The sequence below is a fragment of the Ailuropoda melanoleuca genome, chromosome X, assembly GCF_002007445.2.
Source record: "Ailuropoda melanoleuca isolate Jingjing chromosome X, ASM200744v2, whole genome shotgun sequence".
Lineage (NCBI taxonomy): Eukaryota > Metazoa > Chordata > Mammalia > Carnivora > Ursidae > Ailuropoda > Ailuropoda melanoleuca.
In genome coordinates this window covers 29,659,705-29,681,779 of record NC_048238.1, presented here as the reverse complement: position 1 = coordinate 29,681,779, position 22,075 = coordinate 29,659,705, and the positions used below count along the sequence as shown (strand labels likewise).

Genomic DNA, 22,075 nt, shown 5'->3' with positions numbered 1-22,075 from the left:
CCGCTCTTTGCTACAACGGCCACAGCCCAAGAAACCTATGAATCCACAGCTGACGCCTTCCAGAAAAGGACCCACCCAGGCTCGCTAAGAAAAGGAAACCCACGTGACAGCGGAGGGTGGGGGGTGGGAAACGAGGGGACCCCGGAGCGAAAGAGGCCAGGGGCGGGGCCGAAGACCAAGCCGCTGCAGGGAATTGCCCCGCGCAACCGGTCCGGGGCGAAGGGCTAGCTCTGGGTTCGGCGCGTGCCGGACACTGTGGAGGAGACAACTCGTTCCGAGCGCGCCACGCACTGGGGATCAGAGAAGAGGGACCCGTTTCGCGCACAGGCAAGGGGCGGGGCGCGCACTAGCCTCTCGCGCTGGGAGCCGGAGCTCGACGCCACCCGGGTGCAGACCCACCGCCCCTCCCCGCTCGGCACCGCCTCCCGTAGCCCGGGGAGGGGCCGGGGCGGAGCTAGCCTGGCCGCGCTGGGGCGGAGCGGGCGCGGGCAGAGCGCGGCGCCTGGCTGGCAGCGAAGGTCCGCGGCGGGATCGGCGTCGCTGCGGCTGCAAAAGACTCCCGACCCCGGCCGGTACCCCTCGCAGACCCACCTTCGCGGCGCGCGGCGGCTCTGCTGCTTCCCTCCAGAGGAGGTCCGGCTCCCTGCTCTCCGGTCCCGGCTGGCGACCTCGCCTCCGGCGGGGCGGGCAGCTGCGGCGCCCGGGGCATGGCTTCGGAGGGCAGCGGCATGGAGGAGGTGCGCGTGTCGGTGCTGACCCCGCTGAAGCTGGTCGGGCTGGTGTGCATCTTCCTGGCGCTGTGTCTGGACCTGGGGGCCGTGCTGAGCCCGGCCTGGGTCACGGCCGAACACCAGTACTACCTGTCCCTGTGGGAGTCCTGCCGGAAACCTGCCAGCTTGGACAGCTGGCACTGCGATTCCACGCTCAGCAGCGGTGAGGACCCGGCGCGCCGCGACCCCTGCCTCCCACCCCGGACTGCCCCGTGCCCCACTGCCCGGACGGCCACCGCCTCTCTCTTCCTTCTGTGTCCCCTACCCTCGTCCGCCCCTCTCTGTCCTGGCCCTTGGCGGACCCTTGGGCTACAGCCGCCTCCCCGATCCCCAGCCTTCGTCTCTCCCGGTCCTGGTCGCCAAACCCAATGCGACGTCCCACGCCCTCTCCGTCCTCCCGTGGCCATTCCTCGGGCTCTGGAGTAACACGTATGCTGTTTGGGGTAATTGATATCATTTAAGGCGAGAACCGTGGGGCTGTGTTAAAAATGCGACGCCTTTCACACTCTCGTTAAAAAAGAGACAAGCAAAACCGCCCCAACTCCACCAAGACGCCGTGGGTTCTCTGCTTGGTCTTCCCCACTCTCTTCTCTCTCCTCTCTCAAGGAGAAATTTGCCTGAGTTTACCTCTTAGTGCCCACGTTTCTGCCTGCTCTACTCCACTTTGTCTCGGTTTTCCCCAGGGAGTTTCGGTTTGGGTTTTATTTCCTTAAATTTCGGAGGGATATGGAGAGTTGGAAGAGAGACAGGCGTAATTTCCTTTCCTTTTTTGGTGACACGTCGTTGGTTGTGAGTTGCCCTTCTTTCTCTTCCTCTCCAAATACCTCCTCTCTCCTTCAGACCTTTCTCTTCTCCCTGAGCTACTTACTCACAGATGCCTGGAAAGTTGTGGCTTATTCAGCTAGCACTGGAAGCTGCAAACGGATGGGGTGGAGGGTGGAGAAGAAGGTAGTCACTGGGGCTACCCAGCCCCGGGGAGGGGGGCTTTACTCTCTCCTTGACCCCCGGTTGCCTTCCCCTGCGCCCTAGTTACGCCGTTAGCAGAAATCTGCCAACTTCCGATTTCTTCCAGTAAACCCTTTTCCTCGCTAATCTTGATTCTTCAGCTGCTGGTGTCAGTGCAGAGAAAGGGGAATAAAGGGAGAGGACCTGCCCGTGATTTTACACTTACCCACGCGTACCCCTAAGAAACTGATTAAATTCCTTCGTGACAGTTTTTCTTCTCTGGGACTATTTATGAAGCTTTACTGGAGACGTTTCAAGTTCCAAGAAAGTTGAAATAGCACAAATGCCACACAAACCTGATTTACTTTTGTCTTTGGTTTCTTGTCTCAAGAAAGATTAGTTCACTTGGTTAAGTTTCTTCCATAAATTTGATTTTCTGTTTACAAAAGGCTGCTTCTCTGATTTTACTTCAAAATTCCCATTGCGGGGTTTCGTCTTTGTTGCTCAGTTCACTGTGGAGGGGACTGGTTGGCAGCAGGAGGTCAACGTTTAGGTCTTTTAATTCTTTCAGGGTTGGTTGTTTACAACTAAAGATAAAATAAATTGGTAAAATGCCTTTCTTCAGTAACCAGGGGATCCAAATAAACTTTGGAGAAAATATCTTTTCTTTCTGCTCTCCAATAGAAATGGAAATTTATGTAGGAATGCCAACTTCTGCATGTCTCCTTAGCAACGGGAATCTTTTGCCCCTTTCTCCTGTCTCTTGAAATAATAGCCCCCTGATTGCATAAAGACTTTTGAGATAGGTTAGGGAAACCAGCCTCTACTCCTCTTTTCTTTTCAGACCCGTATCCTTTTCTCTTGGCCGGGAATGTGGGGAATGGGGAGAAGCCAACCCGAGTTTGTTGAGCAGTATGCAGTGTTTGCTAATCTCTGCTTAATTGCCTCCATACCCATTTATCTCAGCTTTTTTTTTCCCTCTCCAGGCAAGGAAATAGGGAGACTCAAGCTTGATGCAAATGTAGTGGTAAGAGGTCTCTACAAGGTGGAAATTGGAGGCAGGGACAGTTTCTGATTTTTTTTTTCCCCATCTAAGCCCGTTATCCTACCCTTCTGCTGAAACTCATACCACAGCATTTATTTCTATTTGGGTTCCTGAAAATCAGCTTCAGTTCTATTTTGCCTAAAATAGTTTTCATCCCAGAAAAAGTGTAGCTGGTGAGCAAATGGTGTGGGAGGCATGGAGATGGTTTTGTTTGAGGCTAACTAGAACAAGTTCTTGACTTTCTTTATGTAGTAGCAGTTCATTTTTCCTCTCCAAGGCGGTGGTGGGTGGGGGGTGCAGGAGGAAAGGAAACAAAATATGGAAAACTGCTCTCTCTCTCCCCCACTTTACAAAATGTGCCTTCTTAAAATGTTCTGTGAACTTGAAGCTTCTATCCACAAATGTTTGGAAACGAAGAGGGAAGCTTGAATTGAAACGGGCAATGCTTTTCTTGCCTGTTCCAGAGGGCAGGCAGCTTTTCTCAGTCTGTTTGCTGTGTGGAGTAGCAGAAAGCAGGGAGGGAAATGTCTTCTCTGAAGATTTTAAGAGATCCACTTCATTGTCTCTTGAAAGGAATTACCTCGGGAGGAGCCACCAAGGACAGTTTTACTGAAGGCCCTTCACCAGGATCTTCGGGGCTTAATTAAAAACCTTTGTCTTAATTAAAATTAAAACTGCTATGAAGAGGCGGGCTTGTATTTACAGAAGGGAAATTTCAGGAATGTTTCTACTGACGACAATATGTCCTACTTAGGCCCAGTTCCTACGGAAACTTTCCCCTCAGCCATTATTTTTAAAGCTGCGTTTTAATTTTGGTACCAAATATGCGTTGTTTGCTGCTTATAACCCGTTTTATGGTTTTAAGCGAAAGAAGCAGAACCATGCCTTTTGTGTCCTGGTATATTGAAGGTTGCGTCAGCACTTCTAGGATGAACCAGTAATCTGGGTGTCAGTCAACTGTAATGCTTTCTGGTGTCCCAATTCAGTGTAGGGGGACAATCCAGGCACTCATCTAAAACTATAAGTTTTCCAAAAAGACAAATGAGAAAAACGGCCAATAGACTGTCATTCGCGGTGGAAACAAAAAATAATAAAGTATGCTTGTTAGGAAGTTTCGAATAGGTAGTACTCACATGGCTGCTGGCCACAGAATTATTGAAAGATCATTTTCCCCACTACTGATTTTGGCAGCCTTTTAATAAATCTTTAATCAGATTTTTTTAATGGTAGTCGTGTTTTTGGCTTTTGCTTAGTCACATTTAGTTTTGATAACTTTTGTTTAGAATACAGTTGTTAGGATTTTATAGCTATTACAAAAGAATCCTTAGTGCAAATAGGATTTCTCAAGTGGATACAGAATGCTGATGCCCTAAACTTGACATCAAATGTGCTGCATAATCTCTAGGGTGGTTTTTAAGATTTATAAATATATAGCCATTTCATATAAGGCAGATTCCTTATTTGATTTCCATGTGATTCATGGACCAAGCAAAAAGCAAGGACATGCAGATAGCCAAATGAACGTTTTACTAATAGTAATTTTAAGATATAACAAGTGCATTTATCCATCTTTCCATCTACAGAATCTATGCATCTTTTCCATCCATGAAGTACTTGACCAAGTGGTGCCTTTTTCAAGGAATATTGTTAACATCATTCGTGCACTGTCCTAAAAATAGCTTCATTTGTAACATGAGTCACTGGCAGTTTTGAAATGGCAGTGTGCACTGTATGCTAATAACAGGTGAATATTACTATTTTCAGTTGACAAGAGGTTCTCTTAAGAGTGCTTTATATGTAGCTCATTTTCTCAAAACTAGTAGAAAATTCCACTTTAACAGGCATTATAAGAAAACCCACCTTAGGTCATAGTTTAAGATAAACCAAACTGCCTAAACAATTGCAAATCTTAGAAAATGTGAGGTTTGGTGATTCTGAATTCAGATGTCTGTCCTCTGTGCATATTTTGAATCCATACCTTCATTGGGAAACAGAATGGAATTGGGAAACCTCACAATGTGACTTACTCCGGGAAAGGTTCCACTTTTCCTCGACATGAGTTGATATTGATGCATGTTTACAAATAGTTCTGCAAGCCTGGAGGTCAGACAGTTAGACTCTCTTCTGGCTTCCTTTTTTTTTTTTTTAAATATTTTATTTATTTATTTGACAGAGATAGAGACAGCTAGCGAGAGAGGGAACACAAGGCAGGGGGAGTGGGAGAGGAAGAAGCAGGCTCATAGCAGAGGAGCCTGACGTGGGGCTCGATCCCATAACGCCGGGATCACGCCCTGAGCCGAAGGCAGACGCTCAACCGCTGTGCCACCCAGGCGCCCCTCTTCTGGCTTCCTGAAAAAGAACATAAGTAGAACAAATGCAGTTTTATTTAACCTACACAGCATAGGTGGGTGGAAAATTATACAAAGAGTAGCACTAAGCACCAAAACTTTCTCAATAAACTGGAGAAAACCAAGTATAACTTATTTCACGATCTTCGTGATGGTTTTTCTTTTACCATCGCCTAAGATTTTCAAGCTCCCTAAGATTTTCAAGCTCCCAAGATGGACTTTTACAAAGGACGTTTTAATTTGTGGGCAGATACAATTCCTCTTTTGCTCACATTTACAGAATGATTGTAATCTCCAGGGAACCATTTAGATCAGTCTTTGTCAGCAAAGGGATTTGATGGGTGTGCGAGAAGCCTGGCCTTTCATAAAACATTTCACAATAAAACCAAAACAAACAAAAGCATATCTCAGGCAATAGATTTTGCTTGCTGTCAGGAATATAGTTTAAGAATTTCTTTCAAGTTTCGGTTAATGGTAAGAACACTTAGTGAGACCAAAGATATACCCAGTACTACTAGAAATATTAGTGAAAAGGATTGTAGACGCTTTAAAACAAGTCCCTGGAATACATTACCTAAATACCACAGTAAATTTCTATATGAACTATATTAAATTATAATGTAATCCTGTAGGAGGGCAGAGTAGTGTTGTGGAGAATACAGGAGGCTTTAGATTCAAACTGCCCTGAATTTGGCCACTTTCCATTCGTGTGACCTCATATAATTTAATGGTTTCAAATGGTTTCTCATTAAGATTAAATACGTAAAAGTACCTGCTCATTAGGGTTGTGTTTGTTCCTTATTATATATTAAGAAAAACAAGCCCAAAGTGATTTTTTTTTTTTTTGGATAGTTGAGGACTCTCCCACCCCCTTAATTAAGGTAAACTCTTTGCATTGAATAATGAAGTATGCTGTTCGTTTCAAATTTAAATTTTGCTATGCATTACCAGACATTTAATAATGCTCTTGGTAGATCATGATAACAAAACTATTATCTAATAGCTACCCTTTTTATCAGTACTATTACAGGGCAGACATCTCAGTTATTCCCAATGTCACAGTAAACTTGCAAGGTAGCTAATGTTATTCCTTTATGTTATTGAAGAGACCAGGCATTTTGTTAAGTTTACCAAGTTTTCCGTCAGTGGTAGAGATATTTTTTTCTCAGAGAGTACCAGTTACTAATGCTGGGAAACAAACCACCTCAAAAGTTGGTGGTATAAAAACAACAATATTATTAGGTTCATGACTTCTGTGGGTCAAGAATTCAGATAAGGCATAATGAGGATGGTTTATCTGGGGCTCCAGGATGTCTGGGGGACATAGCTGAGGGTGACTTGAATGGCTGGGGACTTTAACATCTGGAACTGCAGGATCTTCCAAATGGTTTCAGTGGGTTTGGCACCTTGGTGGAAATGGCTGGGAGACTGTGCTCGGCCGGGATGGGCCTTGCTAGTATGGTGGTCCCAGGATAATCGAACTTATTACAGGATGAGTGGTTTTCCCCAGAATGAGGGTCTTAAGAGCACCGGTCTCTGTCTTAACTAGCGTGGAAAATCAGAGGAGCTGTATGGCAGCCCAGATTCCAGGGGAGGAAAGCTGGACTCCCCTCTTGATGGAGCAGCAGCAAGGTCCCATTATAGAAGAACATGGAGGATGAGAGATGCTGTTGGGGACTTTTGAGACATAGAGTCTGACACTGAAGTCTAGCTGCCAATCTGCATTCTTATTGCCTCTGAAGAACAAAGACAGCTACATAGCTTCTTCCTTTAAGAACTTTGAATCAGGGGCGCCTGGGTGGCTCAGTTGGTTAAGTATCTGCCTTCAGCTCAGGTCATGATCACGGCAGGGAGCCTGCTTTCTCCCTCTCCCTCTGCTGCTCTCTCTGCTTGTGCTCGCTGGCTCGCTCTCTCTCTCTCTCTCTCTCAAATAAAGAAATAAATAAAATCTTTTTTAAAAAAACCTTTGAATCAATTAGATAAGTAAAATTTGGCTGGGGCAAAAACTGTACTTAACACATGGCTTTAATGATTGGTCACTTGTATGGGGTTACTTTGGATTTGGAATCAAATGAACTAAAAAACCTAACCTGTCTACAAATAGAGAACTTGTACCACTCTCTATAGCTGAACTTAAGACATTTTGGTTTATAGTCTCAAATGACCAAGGCTCAAACTGATTAAGAATTTGGGGTCTAATCTGCTACTTTGTGTTGCTGATAAAATTTTAGTTTAGTTTTTTTTTCTTTTCTTTTTTTTTTTTTTAAAGAATGTTCTCTACGAGTCTGAGGAGATAGATGCTTTGTACACGAACACTAAAATGTTAAAATTTCAGACAGGAGCCAAGCTTTGTAGCACTAGAAAGGTGTTGGAATTGCAGAATTATTTTTCGTTTGCTTGTTTTTCCCTTAATAACAAAATTCTTTTACTGACAATTGCCCATATATTGAATTGCAGAATCATAGCACATTTGGAGTAGAAAAGATTTTAAAAGTATTCCTGCCCAGGCAAATTTCTTACATGGATAAGAAAAAAATGAGGAAGATGCAATGGTAGTGACTCAGTAGGGATTGTACTTGGCCGAAGTATTTTTGCAGTGTGCGTTTTCACACTTTCCTGTCACATTGCAGGTAACTATCTTTTGGTGTTTGAAGGTTTGTTGAGTATTCTCACGTATGGAACTTTGGATGCAGAGGTTAAGTACTACACATGAGATAGATGTCTACTTTTTATAATCATCCAAGATTTGATTTCACATAGAATTTAGGATCTTCAGATGGACTGTGAAGTCCTGTGAAGTTTTAGATGTTTCCTGTCATCAAATTTACATTGTTGGCATGACTAGTCCTTAAAAATCAACAAAACTTCTTTTTCTTTAAGTTTTGCCAGGATAGGATGCTTTAAAACATCTGTTTAAAAAGTTGAATCATAATCGCCAGTATGTGGAAGGCAGCCATGTAAATTTCTTAAATTGATTAAATGAATACAAATTTCACGAGATCAAGTTATTACTGCATCCTGGCTTTTTTTTTTTAAAGATACATTTATTTATCCAAAGAGACTGATGTTTCCTTAAACAGAATTTCATCCTTATATGTCAAAGGCATCGGCAGTTAAATCTTACCAGTCTTTTCAAAGTATTGGATCATCTCCCTTGAAAATTAGGCAAGGACACCTTTCCTTGCCCTTTTTTGCTACTGTATTTGTGTGAGATTTTGAGACACTAGTAGACCATCAATTTGCTATTCTATTGTAGTCTTCTTGCCTTTGGCACCAAAGACTCCCATTAAAAAACAAAACAGAACAATCGGCAAAAACAAGGCATCCATAGTTCTCAGAGGACGAAGTTAAAATACGTAGATCATTTTTGTCTCTAGCAGCTTATATTAACTGTTGGGAGATTTTAAATGATAGTTTAATGAGCCATGTTTCAACATAATGTCACCTATTGATTCTCTTTCCAAACTATATGTTTATTAGCAAAAAGATGTTTAAACGTAGAAGCTGGGACTCATGAGTGACATATCCTCAATGCGTAAAAAGGCACACCCACAAAAGAACTCAAATTTCCATCAAAGGGGGTTTTATTGCTGTTGTGTTTTAAAATCCCTAAACCAAAAGTTCAGCAAAATGTTGCAGTAGTACTTTGTGAATGTGACGTGGTGTCTATTCCTAGGTGACTTAAAGAGACCTTTCCCCTTTCCTGTCTTCTCACATGTGCCCAAGGAATTAACTTCATTAAAACATATTCATTGACTTCATAGCAGGACGTAGGCATTATCCTGGTACAGAATTAGCAAGTTTGCATGCCAGCACTGTGCTAGTTAGGGACAGCAAGGTGATGAATGAAACACTTGCTTTTAAACAACGAAATCATATAAATGTACAAAGTAATATAAAGGAGGAAATAAAAGTTTAAATTCTGCAGGGGGATAGAAGAGATCTAAAGAAGTTTGCTAACAGGGAACTGCTATCTTGCCAATTTTATCCCCCCCATATTTACTAAGAGGGTATCTCAATACGGATCGTGGGTGACTGGCTGTCTTCCATCTACCCTTTGATTATTATTAGGTACTCTAAACCCATCACAGAAGATTTTTAGTTGAATAGAGGAAGGTCACCCACTCCTAGTCCTGGTGTGGGTTTTCTTCTTCCTGCTTTTCCAGATAACCATGTTTTCTAAATTGTATCCTTAGGTTTTTTTCCCTAAGAGTGGGGAAGAAACGATGTTCAGTGTAACAAACTCATCACAACTTTATGAAAACAGTATGATTAGAAATTACTGAGAAATACCTGTACCCTTTAGATATTAGTTACCATCTATGCTAATGAAAGCTTTTTAACATAGTATGGGGTAGGAAACAGCAGTCATTAGTGGTGATGGTGTGTCTTTTTTTGAGGGGGGGGGTCTAAATTCTGCAACATGATTTAATAGCAGGCGTCTTTGCTAAGCAGTGTATGTATTGGTCTTATTTGGGGGAAAAGATACCATATGTTATGGTATTTAGATGATAAATTGCATTTTCACCAAATTTTCTAAGATAGAATTCTGTGAAGCAGTTGAAACAACCCTTGATTTGTTAAAGAAAAAGAGATGTGTGTTCTTCAACACAAAATAATTCAAAAGACTTGAATGAAATTGTCATGGATTGAAAATTAGTAACCTGTCTGGTACTTTTGGACAACCAGAATTTTCTAGAATTTTGGCAAAATTAACCTGCATTTTGGTTATTAGAGTTGTTGCATCACTTACTTGCGTGGTACCTGGTATCATGTATGTGCTTAAAGTCAGGTGGGCACTGCCCTTTTGACACATTTTTTTATCCATAAATTGGCCTGAAGAGTAGGACTCTTAAGTTGTATCATTGCAACTTGACTAACAAGGTAGGTGCTTCTCTAATAGTCCATTTCACTTTGTGCAGCACAGTGTACAGTGTCTATATTGTCATTTTGTAAGAGACGCATAGTTTGCTTTAAATATTTGTTTGCATATGAAGAATGTTAGATTTGATATTAGTTGATTGAAAAGACGTCATTTTAATTATTGAAATTAGGATCGGAATTCTTCTTTTGCCGTCTTTGTGTCTGTATCTCATGGAATAGTGGAAAATTAATGCAACACTGACAGATTTAGGTCAGAATGCAACTTAGCCAAGAAAACAAAGTTTAAACTCCCTCAGTAATGGTTTCGGTTTTCCACTTCATTTGCCACATGCAGACTAAAAAAGTGAAGTGTATCATTTGATACCTCCGGAAATATTTTGGCTGTTAAGTCTATAGTTACCTTCCTTTTACACAAAATAACATCACCGTTTTGATTCATTCTTCAGACATGAGGAAATGGATTTACTGTCCAAACCCAGAAGTATGTAGCATTAATCTCAAATTCCTAAATTACAATTGATGAAAATAATTCAATGCCATAATTTCTAAAGAGATGAGCTAGTCAGGGAAAAGGCATGGTCTTCTGTGAAGAGATGGATGTGTTAGAGAATTTGGGTTTGAAAAGTTATTCTGCAACTGGAGCTTGTTTTCCCCTCCACAAATATAAACCATCCCAGTATTTCCCATCCCTGATGATAAAATGGAATTGGCAATACTGAATTCGCGTTCTGAGTTCTCACCAATATAATTAAAATAAATTTAAATGTTTTGCTATACATATGCCCAACAAGTGAATAAAAGTATTTAGAAGAACTGAGGGTGTTCTAGGGATGAGTGAAATGATCTAGCTTATGTGGGTGAGTTAGGGAGGATTTATGGATGACCTCTGAGGTGGTGTCAAGATGATAGGAAGCCTCTTCACCCTGTCACCTCTTCGAGGTAGAACAGTACGTGATTTGGGATATCATTTTGGTTAATAAAACTGTTTTTTAGGGAATTCAGAGGTGAAAAGAAAAGTGACTATTTGGCAAATTTGAATGTGATTATACAAATTAATTAAAAACCAATATTTTAATTTGTGATGAGAATTCTAGAACAGTGATACTCCCGTATTAAAACATTAAAATACATTTAGGAAACTACTACCCACCCAAACTGTGGGAGTTGAATTTCTAAGGCTAAAAATCTGTTTCTTCATTGCTTTTTAATTTTATCTAATTTCCTAGAAGAAGTGGCAATTGTGTGCTCAGGGATTTACATACAGTAGAAGTAATTTCAGCGTATAAACAGTACCTACAGAGGTAAATAAATTAGGCAGTGTTTGACAAGTTAAAGGTTTTGAAATGAGGTGGGTGAAGGAAAGCTTTAGGCAGGGGTGTGGTGCATTTCACCTTGGTTCAAAACTATGGAAACTGTACTGTCATTAAGATTTTGCCTTTCCTGAAAATTGGAAGTAAACTTTGACCACGAATTCCGTCAAGGAATGCGAATTCTCCAATTTGGCAATTATAATGTGGCTCATAGAATTTTCATAATGCAGTGGCAATTTCAGACCAGTCTCAAGTATTAGACCGTAAAGTAAGTCAGCACAATTCTGCAGAATACTAAAGCATTTATAGACATTGGAAACTCTGGTGCCGGCTAATAAAAATACCTTGAAAGAGGACTTGAATTTAGTTCCTGAGTTGCATATTAATGCTGGACTTGATGTTATGATATAAGGACTGCCCAATTTTGATTTTGTAACTGCGGGGGAAAGTATAGCATTATATATATTCATTCCTGTTATTTTTTCCTTTTTTTTTCTTTTTTTAGAGAAAGCAATAGTAGATAGAGAAGCACACACTTATCTTGAGCCTTGGTTTCCATAGGTGCACTTTCGGTGCCTTCTGTGTGCCACTGTGTCCCTTTTGCCAAAATACAGTAGTCCCCCTCACTCCCCACCATATCTGGGGGATATATTCTAAGACCCCCGGTGGATGCCTGAAACTGTGGGTAGTACCGAACCGTATATATACTATGTTTTTTCCTATTCACACATACCTGTGATAAAGTTTAATTTTTAAATGAGGTACAGTAAGAAATTAACAACAATAACTAAGATTATAAAACAGAAGTGTTACAACAATATACTGTAATAGGAGTTATATAAATGTGTGATCCCTCTCTCAAAATATCGTATTGTGCCGTACTCATCCTTCTTGTGACGATGGGAGATGGTAAAATGCCTACATGATGAAATGAAGTGAGGTGGCCGATACAGGCATTGTGACGCAGCCTTGGCAGTCAGTAGCCTACTGTTGACCTTCTGGTGATTCGTCAGGAAGATCATCTGCTTCCAGACTGGACCGCGTTTGACCGCGGAGAACGCAAAGCATGGAAAGTGAAACTGCAGATAAGGGGGGACTGCTGTACTCGTAAGCAGAACCTGCCATATACTACGGCAGCCTCATTTCAGGTGTGAGTTATAGATCCAAAATGTTCTTCTCAGCCCATTTGAGTCTTCCCTGATTCATGGACCCAGGATGTCCATTTTTTCATCAAAACTGATTATCACTTGTTTTCTGAGCTCTCAGAAACCAAACCCAAATTTCAAATCAACTGGCCTGACATTGAACAATGACCAGTGTTAATTGTGCAGAGCACTGCAATTTGTAAAATAGCACCATGGCCATTGATGTTCTGCAGAGCTGGTTTATGTTCACTGCTCTGCTGCGGTGTCAGTTTATCATTTATAGAAATGTGTAAAACTAATGCAGAGTAATAAATCTCTAAGGACTCTTAGCACTTCATCTGACTAAATACTGTGAGGGCTATAAAATTGTGGAACTAAGATTGATGTAGAAATTAACCAATTATGAGAACTTAAAATAGATGATTTTATTTTAAGAAATGGGGCTGAAAATTGGTAATTTTATGACACTTTAATTTGTTTTGCAAACACTGAATATGGGGTAGCGAGTATTTGTGGCATGCAAACCTTCTAATGGAAAAACCATTAGTGTAAAGACAAGTTTTCTGGTCATTTATTATAATATTACCATAAACTCGTTCAAGTTCTGTAGTATATAACAAAACATTTTATATGTATATTTTGTTAAATCTACATTTGGTAGATAAGGAAGTATATGGGCATACATGAAGCCCAGCGTATATTGTTTTAATGGCCATTACTAGGTATCTATAAAACTATTTTTCACTTTTTAAAAATTCTCTGTATTCTAGTCTTGTTCAACAAGAAAGAGGAAGTGGTATCAGGCCCATCTACAGGGTCCCTGACTTTAGCTCACCGGTAAGGCAGGCAGGCCCTAATATTTGGACAGTGGATTCTAACTGTTTACTGAAAGAGGCACGATGCCGTAAGCACTGTTGTCAGCTTCAGAGTGCCTAGTGCTGAACCATGAGAAGTACCCTGGGTCTCACTGACAATGGTAGCCTTATCGGACCACTTTTTCAGCTTCCTGATTGTTCAACCGACCAGCGAGTTAAAGCTTTGGTCCTGGGCAACCTGCCTGAGTGAATCATTCCAAATGGGAATAAATGATTCCCATTTGAGATTGTTGGCACTGTCAACAATCTCAAAACTTGGCACTGTCTGCCAGAGATATGAGCTCAATACCTCAGTCTAAGGCCCAGGTTCGGGCCAGGACAGTGACAGACAGGGCCCAATTCTAGTCTCTTGTAAAATAAAATGGCTTCTCCATGTGAACAGGCGTTATCTATGGTTAAGGCCCAAAGGGAAAGGTAGCAATATTACAGTGTGATATTGATAACGTGCATTTTTGACTTTATGTCTAGGATGACTTTCTCATTAGCCACAACCTTCAGTACTAAAAATATACATAGGACATTTAGAAGAAAATAAGGGAGCACCTCCTGCCCCCCGCCCCTTCTTCAAATAAATAAATAAAACTTAAAAAAAAAAAAAGGAAGAAAATCAGAACTGGTCGTTTTCACTTACTTTTTAGAACTACTTCCTGTGCTCTCAGAGGTTCCCTTCCTAATAGGTTCTAGTCCCTTTTAATAAGTGTTATTCTCCTGGTGGCTTCTATTGTTTTATTGGTTTTCCATACAACATGAAGTATTACTATTTTAAGGAAATTCGACATTTTGTGAGATTTGGGTTTTTTGTACTTTTCGATTGCTAAGCTGGATAGGCATCACTTTGCACTCCTATATTACTCATTTATCAGATTGACTTTATTATGAAATTATTAATGTCTGAGAGACCTTTACATACAAAAAAGTTCAACATTTTTAAATGGTACATAAAGTACAGACCAGAGGTAGTAAATTTTTGCTGGAGAGTCAAAACCAGCCCACCACCTGTTTTTGTAGATAAAGTTTTATTGGAACGCAGCTATGCTCATTCATTTACATATTGTCTATGGCTGTTTTCACACTACATAGCAGAGGTTGAGTAGTTCCAACACAGACTGTGACCCACAAAGCTGAAAATATTTACTGTCTGGCACTTATGGGAAAATTTTGCCAATTTTTTTCTATCTTAGTTTGTTTTTACAAAATGCAAATAAATACATGTATTTTAGCTATTCTTTGAGGATATTTAAAGTAGAGAAAAGTAATCAAAATTCCTTTTTTTATTTTGGGTTAATAGTGGAAATAGTCAAATGTGTGGCATTTTATGCATATATATTGGGCTGTGTGAAAGAGCTTATCAGAAAAAAGCAATCTTTTAAGTTATTTTTTTAAGTGAGTGAATATTTAGTTGTATCTTGACTTAAAATTGAGTCTATAAAAATTCTTATTTAAAGTAATTTGGAGAAAGTTGCTAACGGTAATAATCATTTTATAAAAATAGTGGTCCAACTAGAAAGTTTTCGACATAGTCTCTCTTAAAGAATTTGATAGATGAATGGATGGATTTTTTTTTCTACCCCAAACACTTTGATACAATAAAAATTTTACTTATTCAGAAATTTCAACTTAAAAGTTTTCAGAAGGGTTTCTATTATGTTAAGTGAAAAATAATTGTGCTATGTATAAACTTTTTCAAAGAAATTTAGAGACTTCCAAATGTAAGGATTATTCTTTTGGTTTTTTTTAAATCAAAGCTACATGCTGTTATGGAATAAAAAATCCATAGTATGGCTATCCTTTTAAACTCTAGTTGAAAGCCAGATATACTTTTGTTTGAAGTTATATGTCTTTGTTACAAATAGGTGGCATAAAAAATGCTCTCCACTTTCTTGCGATTCACCTTTATATTTTAAAAGTGTGGATTTTTTCTGTTTTCCCCTTGTTTGTTTGTTTCCTGAATACAGTGCGAGTTCTGGTTCAGTGCTAGTTATAAATCCAGAATTTATTAGAAGGCAAGGATGTGGAAGAGTACACTTGAGGCAGAGATATATAAGTGTAAAGAAAAGAAGAAAATCCGAGGGTTTTATGGGTTCCTCCATTCATCCCTTATCCTACAGTGGTAAAGAGTGCACTTTGGAAGCTTTCTGGAGGGGTAATTTCAGAGTGCAGCATCAAAATATCATGAGTTCTTGACTTTGGATAGACTACATTGCAGTTTAACCATGGATTAAAGTCTATTTTCATTTTCTGCACATACATTAAAGCGAGGACCAGAAGAGGCAGCCTGGGACTTCCAAAGGACCCCCACTGAAGAATGTTCTGCACAGTATCATTTTTTGTGATGCTTCCTAAACTGGATAGTGCTTTCATATATTCACTTTGCTGCTTCTTGGAGAACATTCTTCTCTTCTTATGGAATGGGAAACGGATCAATTTTCTGTCATGCTATTTCTATATCTTTATAGGAAATGACACATGCATTTCAGCGAGGTTTACGTTTCACTCAGCACATGGGGGACTCAAAGTATCCATGTACAGAGACCTGTACACAGCACATAGTCAATATATGCTTGCTTTTTCCACGTATGAATGAAGAAGGGGGGCCAGCAGCTCTTTAGAGTATGTTTTGGCTCCCTGGGAATACTTAATTTCACAAATCATCCTTGTGGCAAATACCACAGTGAGATTAGAATGAAATGAAAGAGAGGAGGAAAAAACAAACAGCAACAAATTCTCCTGATGCCATTTTGCTGGGGGAGTTGTTTTAGAGAAGGGGAGGAAAAGATAAGCAAATAAAAACTGATTTCTTTGGGGGGGTGTGGTATGGAGAAGGAAGGCTTTACAAGAAAGGATGGGGGGGAAAGAATGAAAGAATGTGTTACTGCCTCACAACAACATGGGTGGATATCAGAGACATAAAAGCCAGACACAAAATCAATATCCCAGACTTAAAAGCCAGGCACAAAAGAGTTCATACCATTTACATAAAGTTTAAGAACAGGCAAAAATAAATCCGAGATCATATGTGTCCCTTACTAGCCTGGGTGGGAGGGTGATTATCAACTGGGGAGGAGCCCGAGGGAGCCCCGGTGATGAAAATGTTCTATATCTTAATGTAGGTGGTGGTTATATGGGGGTATGAATATATATAAAATTTCATCGTATTCTCAACTTTCATACTTAAGATTTGTGAACTTTATAGCTCAATAGAAAAAACAATAATAATGCAAACAGGTTATGGAAAGGACACCCAATTTACCATGAAGGCTTAGTAGAGTCCTTGGAAAGTGTGGCAAACCCCTTGTCGAAAAACACTGCTGAGCTTAGCATAAGAGACTTTTCTGAATAAGGACGTTTATAGTAATTTTTGTTGCAAAACATTTCAGTTCCCAAAGGATGCTTAGCATGCAGTGAGATCCCATGTACTTGGCTGCAGCTAGGTGCAGGCTGCTAAACATCGTTCTGTTGATTCTTTGAGGATTGACTGCTTAAAAGCAATACCTTTCTTTTTTTCTTTCCAGATTGGCAGATTGCTACTCTGGCTTTACTCTTGGGCGGTGCTGCCATCATTCTTATTGCATTCCTGGTGGGTTTGATTTCTATCTGCGTGGGATCTCGAAGGCGCTTCTACAGACCTGTTGCTGTCATGCTTTTTGCAGCAGGTAAATATATATATATTACGTTCAAACCGGTATTCACATTGCAGGAACCTTTCTACCATCCCTCGCTTCTCATGCAAAAGCAGTATGTCGTTGTTGCCTTACATACAAATTGAGAGACATTTGTTATAGTTTAAGGTAAATTGACTAAGGGTTTGTCATTATTATTAGTTTTCAGTATGTTAAGCATTTCACAGAGCACAGTGGCAATTTCTAAACTTCCATGAATACGTAATAGTTCTTGACAGGGCTATTGCCTTACGAATTGCAGCAGATGTATTTACCAACCATCTTCGCGTTCAGCTTTTTTCCCTTCCTTTTACTACCCCCTTGGTGATCTTAAGGCAACATGATTTTTTTCTGACATGAAACTGGAAAAAATTCCAATATATGTAGCCTTAAAGGTCTAAATCTGTTTGGAAACAAACATGCTTGTAATGAAAAATGATAACATATAACTTGAACCATCAGACCGTTCAGTTGTATGCGGTCACTGGCAAGCCGTTAATTTAACAATCATCGTTCTATGAAGCACGCACAGCTTGGATGAAAATATCAAGCAAGGTAAGGTGGAGGTTTTGCTAAAATCAGGGAACTATTTAGAAAGGGGGCTTACAAGACTAAAAGCCCAGTCCATTATTTTATGTGTTTTAATTTTCATTTTTAAGAATAGCCTTGAATATATTGTTCTTTTTGATTCAAACTGAAATATTCTTGTGGTGCCTTCAATTTACCCTGTCAGTCACGTCTGATTTGAAGGCTGCAAAATAAGCCCCTGTGACTGTCAATAATGAAGACACTGACAGAACCATCTCAGCTGTTAGATGGATTTTTTTTTAAGCTGTTTAAACACGGGAACAGATGAAATTTCTCAGCATTTGAAGTGTAGGGTCATCTAAAAATATAAGATCTGAAGTATTCTGCTGCCCCCTACTGTTTGTGTTCATTTTTTTTTTATACCCACGAAGACTGCTCGAAATGTATGTGTCATGAAAACGAATGTCCAGAGGGCTGAATGAAGTACATCTAAGTCAAATCTTTTAAGTGACTCGCTCAAGATTGCACAGTAGTTACCAGCAGAGCCGGGGCTGGGAGGCTACTGAATTTTCAACTAGTGGCTCATTCACTACTGATCCATTCATTCATTTATTCAGCTGTTCATTAGGTGCCTCTTACAGACAGAATATGGCATTAAGAGACTCATGAAACTAGCTGAATAGCAACACAGATACTTGCTAATAGAATAGAAAACACTATTACAAAAAATAGTTTGAAGTCTTAGGCATTGGCCATACTGTCATTTTTTTTGTTGATCTCCTGTATAATAAAGATCTCTGTTGTGAATAATTTAGTACATAGAGTCCATCATAGTTCTCTAGTTTATATCTTGGTTCATGGATTTATCATGGATCATTCTAGCCTTAGAATGAAATAACTTGATATTTTAAAATAACTAGGAGTTTCTGGTTCTTTCTTAAAGAGCTCTGTATGTTTTCCCAAATATAGCAAAATTTATGAAAATGTGAAAATACGTACTGGTTGTAACAGAAAACATATTGTAAATGAACATAAAGGTAATGGATTTGGTCAAAATAAAGATTACGATTTAGCTCTAGCTACTACAAGTATTAGTAAATTATAAAGTAATGAAAGGAATCCCTACAGCAATATTCATATATTCATATTCTACCCTCTGAGACCTAAAGCAAGCATTATACTGCTACATTTTTAAAATGTACATGTGCTGAGATTTAATTTTACTCATTCTCTTTTGACACTGCTTATGGAAGCTTTTTTTTTTTTTTTAAAATAACCGTTAGTTTAGTGTTCACTTCGCATATAAGCAAGGTAAAAACTTACTGGTTATTTGAAACATGTCATGAAAAGATTTCTCTCTCCCATCTGAAAACCCATTAAAGAGTAGCCTGTAGCTGATTTCTGGAAAAGATATTCATTTCACATAATAATCCATTATTGATTTGGGCATAAGATTAACAAATTTGGAAAATCTGCCCACTTGAAACAATGATAGTGAAAAATCACGGCTGTTTATTTTGCTTGCTTCATAGTAAACGTACTTATTCTCTTGGTTGGCCTGTCTCACTTGTAATTCAGTCTAGTGATTCTTTGTAAATGTGTATTTGGAGCCATTTCCCCTTTTTGCTCATCTTGGTCTGCTTGAAAATAGTCTGTGTTTCTCTTCTTTTCTCAAAATTTTTTTTTTCAAATAATACCCAGCCTTATCTTGGTGTTGACACACAGAGAATGTTATGTATCTCAGCAAAGAAATAATCTTTTTTTCTGCTGAAACATGCAGTACATAAAATCAAAACAAACATAGCACTACCACTTGGAAACATCTCTACACCAGACTACATAATTAAGTCAGCACTATGTGCTATGCCCAGTACAACACGATGCGCAACAGATAGTTGAATGAATGCTGGAAAGATGATGAAGGCATGTGGCTTATAACTTGACAGGGAAAAACGGGCACTTAAACAACTAGCTAACTCTAGTGCAATTTTTCTTAAACCATTTCTCTCTTGGCAATTTATGAAGCAGCAAGTTTCATGTGAGCACAAAGCTCAGACCAAAACAGCTCAAGAAAGTAATAGTTATAAAAATGTTTTTTTTTCATTTATTCATGTTTTCATTCACTTATTTAGCAAATACATGTGGGGCACCTCTAGTATGTAGGTATACTGCCTTGGTGTTAGATTATATACTCCAAGGGTATTTACTAAAAGCTGATGAGTAAATCTCATAAAGGCAGCCAACCGTATTTTAAAGGTTTTTCATCTTCCCTTTTTCCCTGAAGCCCCTAATTTAGGATGGGTTTGTTACCTGCCTGAATAGTTGCTAGAATTGCTAAGAGCTTGTCATCACTGCAGCCCATCTAAAACATTGTTCCATGTTCCACAACTCTCTCACTCACTGGTCCTAGAAGTCTGGACTTCAGAATAAGATACTATCTGTAATAATAAGGTTGACAACAATAATTAATTGAGCACCCACCACGTGTAACACTGCTAGACACTTAGTATATTACTATTTCTGACATAGCAGTCTTAAGATTGGGTATTTATTTTCCCCATATTATCAATGAAGAAATAGATTCAGAAAGGTTAAGTGATTCTCCAGGGTTATCCAGCTACTAAGTTGCAGAGCCAGGGTTTTAGTTTATCTTCAGTATGTGTAACACATAGAAAAACAAGAGCAGAATCAGCCTTGAATTTTTAATTCAGCTGCCAACTGTGTACTGCAGTTGGAGTCCATCCTGTAACTCCAGTTATTCCATCTCTTGGGGGCAACACCTGAAGGAAGCAACTTGAGGTGTCATAAAGACCACACATTGATCAGTGCAACATGACTGAATCATAGTGCATCATGAAAGTGTGCACATTTCCAATACGGATGAGTATGGCATATTTCTTATTGTGTAACTGACAGTGATAGGTAATATATGATGGGATCGTAACTGGCATCTAGTTCTCACTAAAGAGTTGGTGAAATTAAAGGGGCTGCCTCTTTCTAGGTCCTCTTTTTATTGTCTGGTTTTGCAGATCTTTTTTATGCCCCACTGGGACTTACGATGATTGTTTCCATTTTGTAAGGCCTTTAGTACAAATTGCAAAAGATTCTCGGTACTCTTATTCAGATTTTAAATAACAGAATCCCCACTAATTTTATTAATGATACTTCCTTTCTGTTCTATCTGCAAAAAGCCTTCTATAAATGAATGCTTGTACAGAATGGTGGGTTTCTTCCCCCAGGTCCAGCAACTGCTTTCCACCTCTGAGCTATCTCTGATGAGAGGCTTGCGTTTTGCAGCCCTCCACACCATCCTGTTATACACTGAGGTGGCCGGGGGTATTTTTTTTTTAAGATTTTATTTATTTATTTGACAGAGAGAGACAGCGAGAGAGGGAACACAGGCAAGGGGAGTGTGAGAGGGAGAAGCAGGCTTCCCGCCAAGCAGGGAGCCCGACGAGGGGCCTCGATCCCAGGACCCTGGGATTATGACCTGAGCCGAAGGCAGACGCTTAACGGCTGAGTCACCCAGGTGCCCCTGGAGGTATTTTGAGTTTAGATTTTGTGAGAAAAACCAGTGTCCAGCTTAGATTTCAAACCAAAAAGAAATTCTATTCACAGATCTTTATCAGTATCGAACTACCCTTTATCTAGAACAATTTTATAGTATCAATGCCAATAATTAATTTCATATGTACTACAATTCTTGGTAGTTACAGATTAAATTTTAAAAGGAAAAGAAGGGGGCGCCTGGGTGACTCAGTCGGTTAAGCATCTGCCCTCAGCTCCCGTCATGATCTCAGGGTCCTGGGATTGAGCCCTGGCTCTGGTGCTCAGCGGGGAGTCTGCTTCTTGCTCTCTCTCGCTCTCTCTCGCTCTCTCTCTGTCTCTTGCTCTGCCCCTCCCCCTGCTCGTGCTCTCTCTCTCTCTCTCTCAAATAAGTAAGTAAAATCTTAACAAAAATAAAAAGGAGGGGTGCCTGGGTGGCTCAGCGGTTAAGCGTCTGCCTTCGGCTCAGGGCGTGATCCCGGCGTTATGGGATCGAGCCCCACATCAGGCTCCTCCGCTATGAGCCTGCTTCTTCCTCTCCCACTCCCCCTGCTTGTGCTCCCTCTCTCGCTGGCTGTCTCTCTCTGTCAAATAAATAAATAAAATCTTAAAAATAAATAAATAAATAGGAAAAGAAGATTGCTTCATATTCACGAAATTACCATTTTCTTTTTGTAAACATTCTGTATTTAGAGACTTGGCTGGTAAGTCCTGTCAATTCTGTCTCTAAACTATCTTCTAAGTCTGTAGCTTCTTTTCATGACCCACCATTACTGCCTTAGTTGAGGGTATAACTCTTCCTGAAGTGGAACATCTCTGTTCCCAAATTGGAACTTCCTCTACTTTATTTTTCCATGGTAATATCCAACTTAAAATATCTACGTGACTCCTTCCTTTCCCTTTCCTAGAATCCAGTTACTGAGTTTTTCTTTTATTGTGTTTTCTTCACCTTCTCTTTCCTTTCTTTCCTGTTGGGGTCACCTCAGTCACCACTGCATACAGGTAGCCATGCATTGACTA

The 22,075-nt window shown here is 39.9% G+C and overlaps 1 protein-coding gene across 1 annotated transcript in view; it reads left to right on the top strand.

Moving 5' to 3' along the window:
• The first annotated feature begins 443 nt into the window (after positions 1-443).
• The window catches only part of TMEM47 (transmembrane protein 47), a 30,235-nt gene continuing 8,603 nt past the window's right edge, over positions 444-22,075 (top strand). Inside the window, exons 1-2 of the mRNA XM_034649471.1 lie at positions 444-933; positions 16,835-16,975. Coding sequence (XP_034505362.1) covers positions 708-933; positions 16,835-16,975 — 367 coding nt within the window. The 5' untranslated portion in view covers positions 444-707. The remainder of the gene's footprint in view (positions 934-16,834; positions 16,976-22,075) is intronic.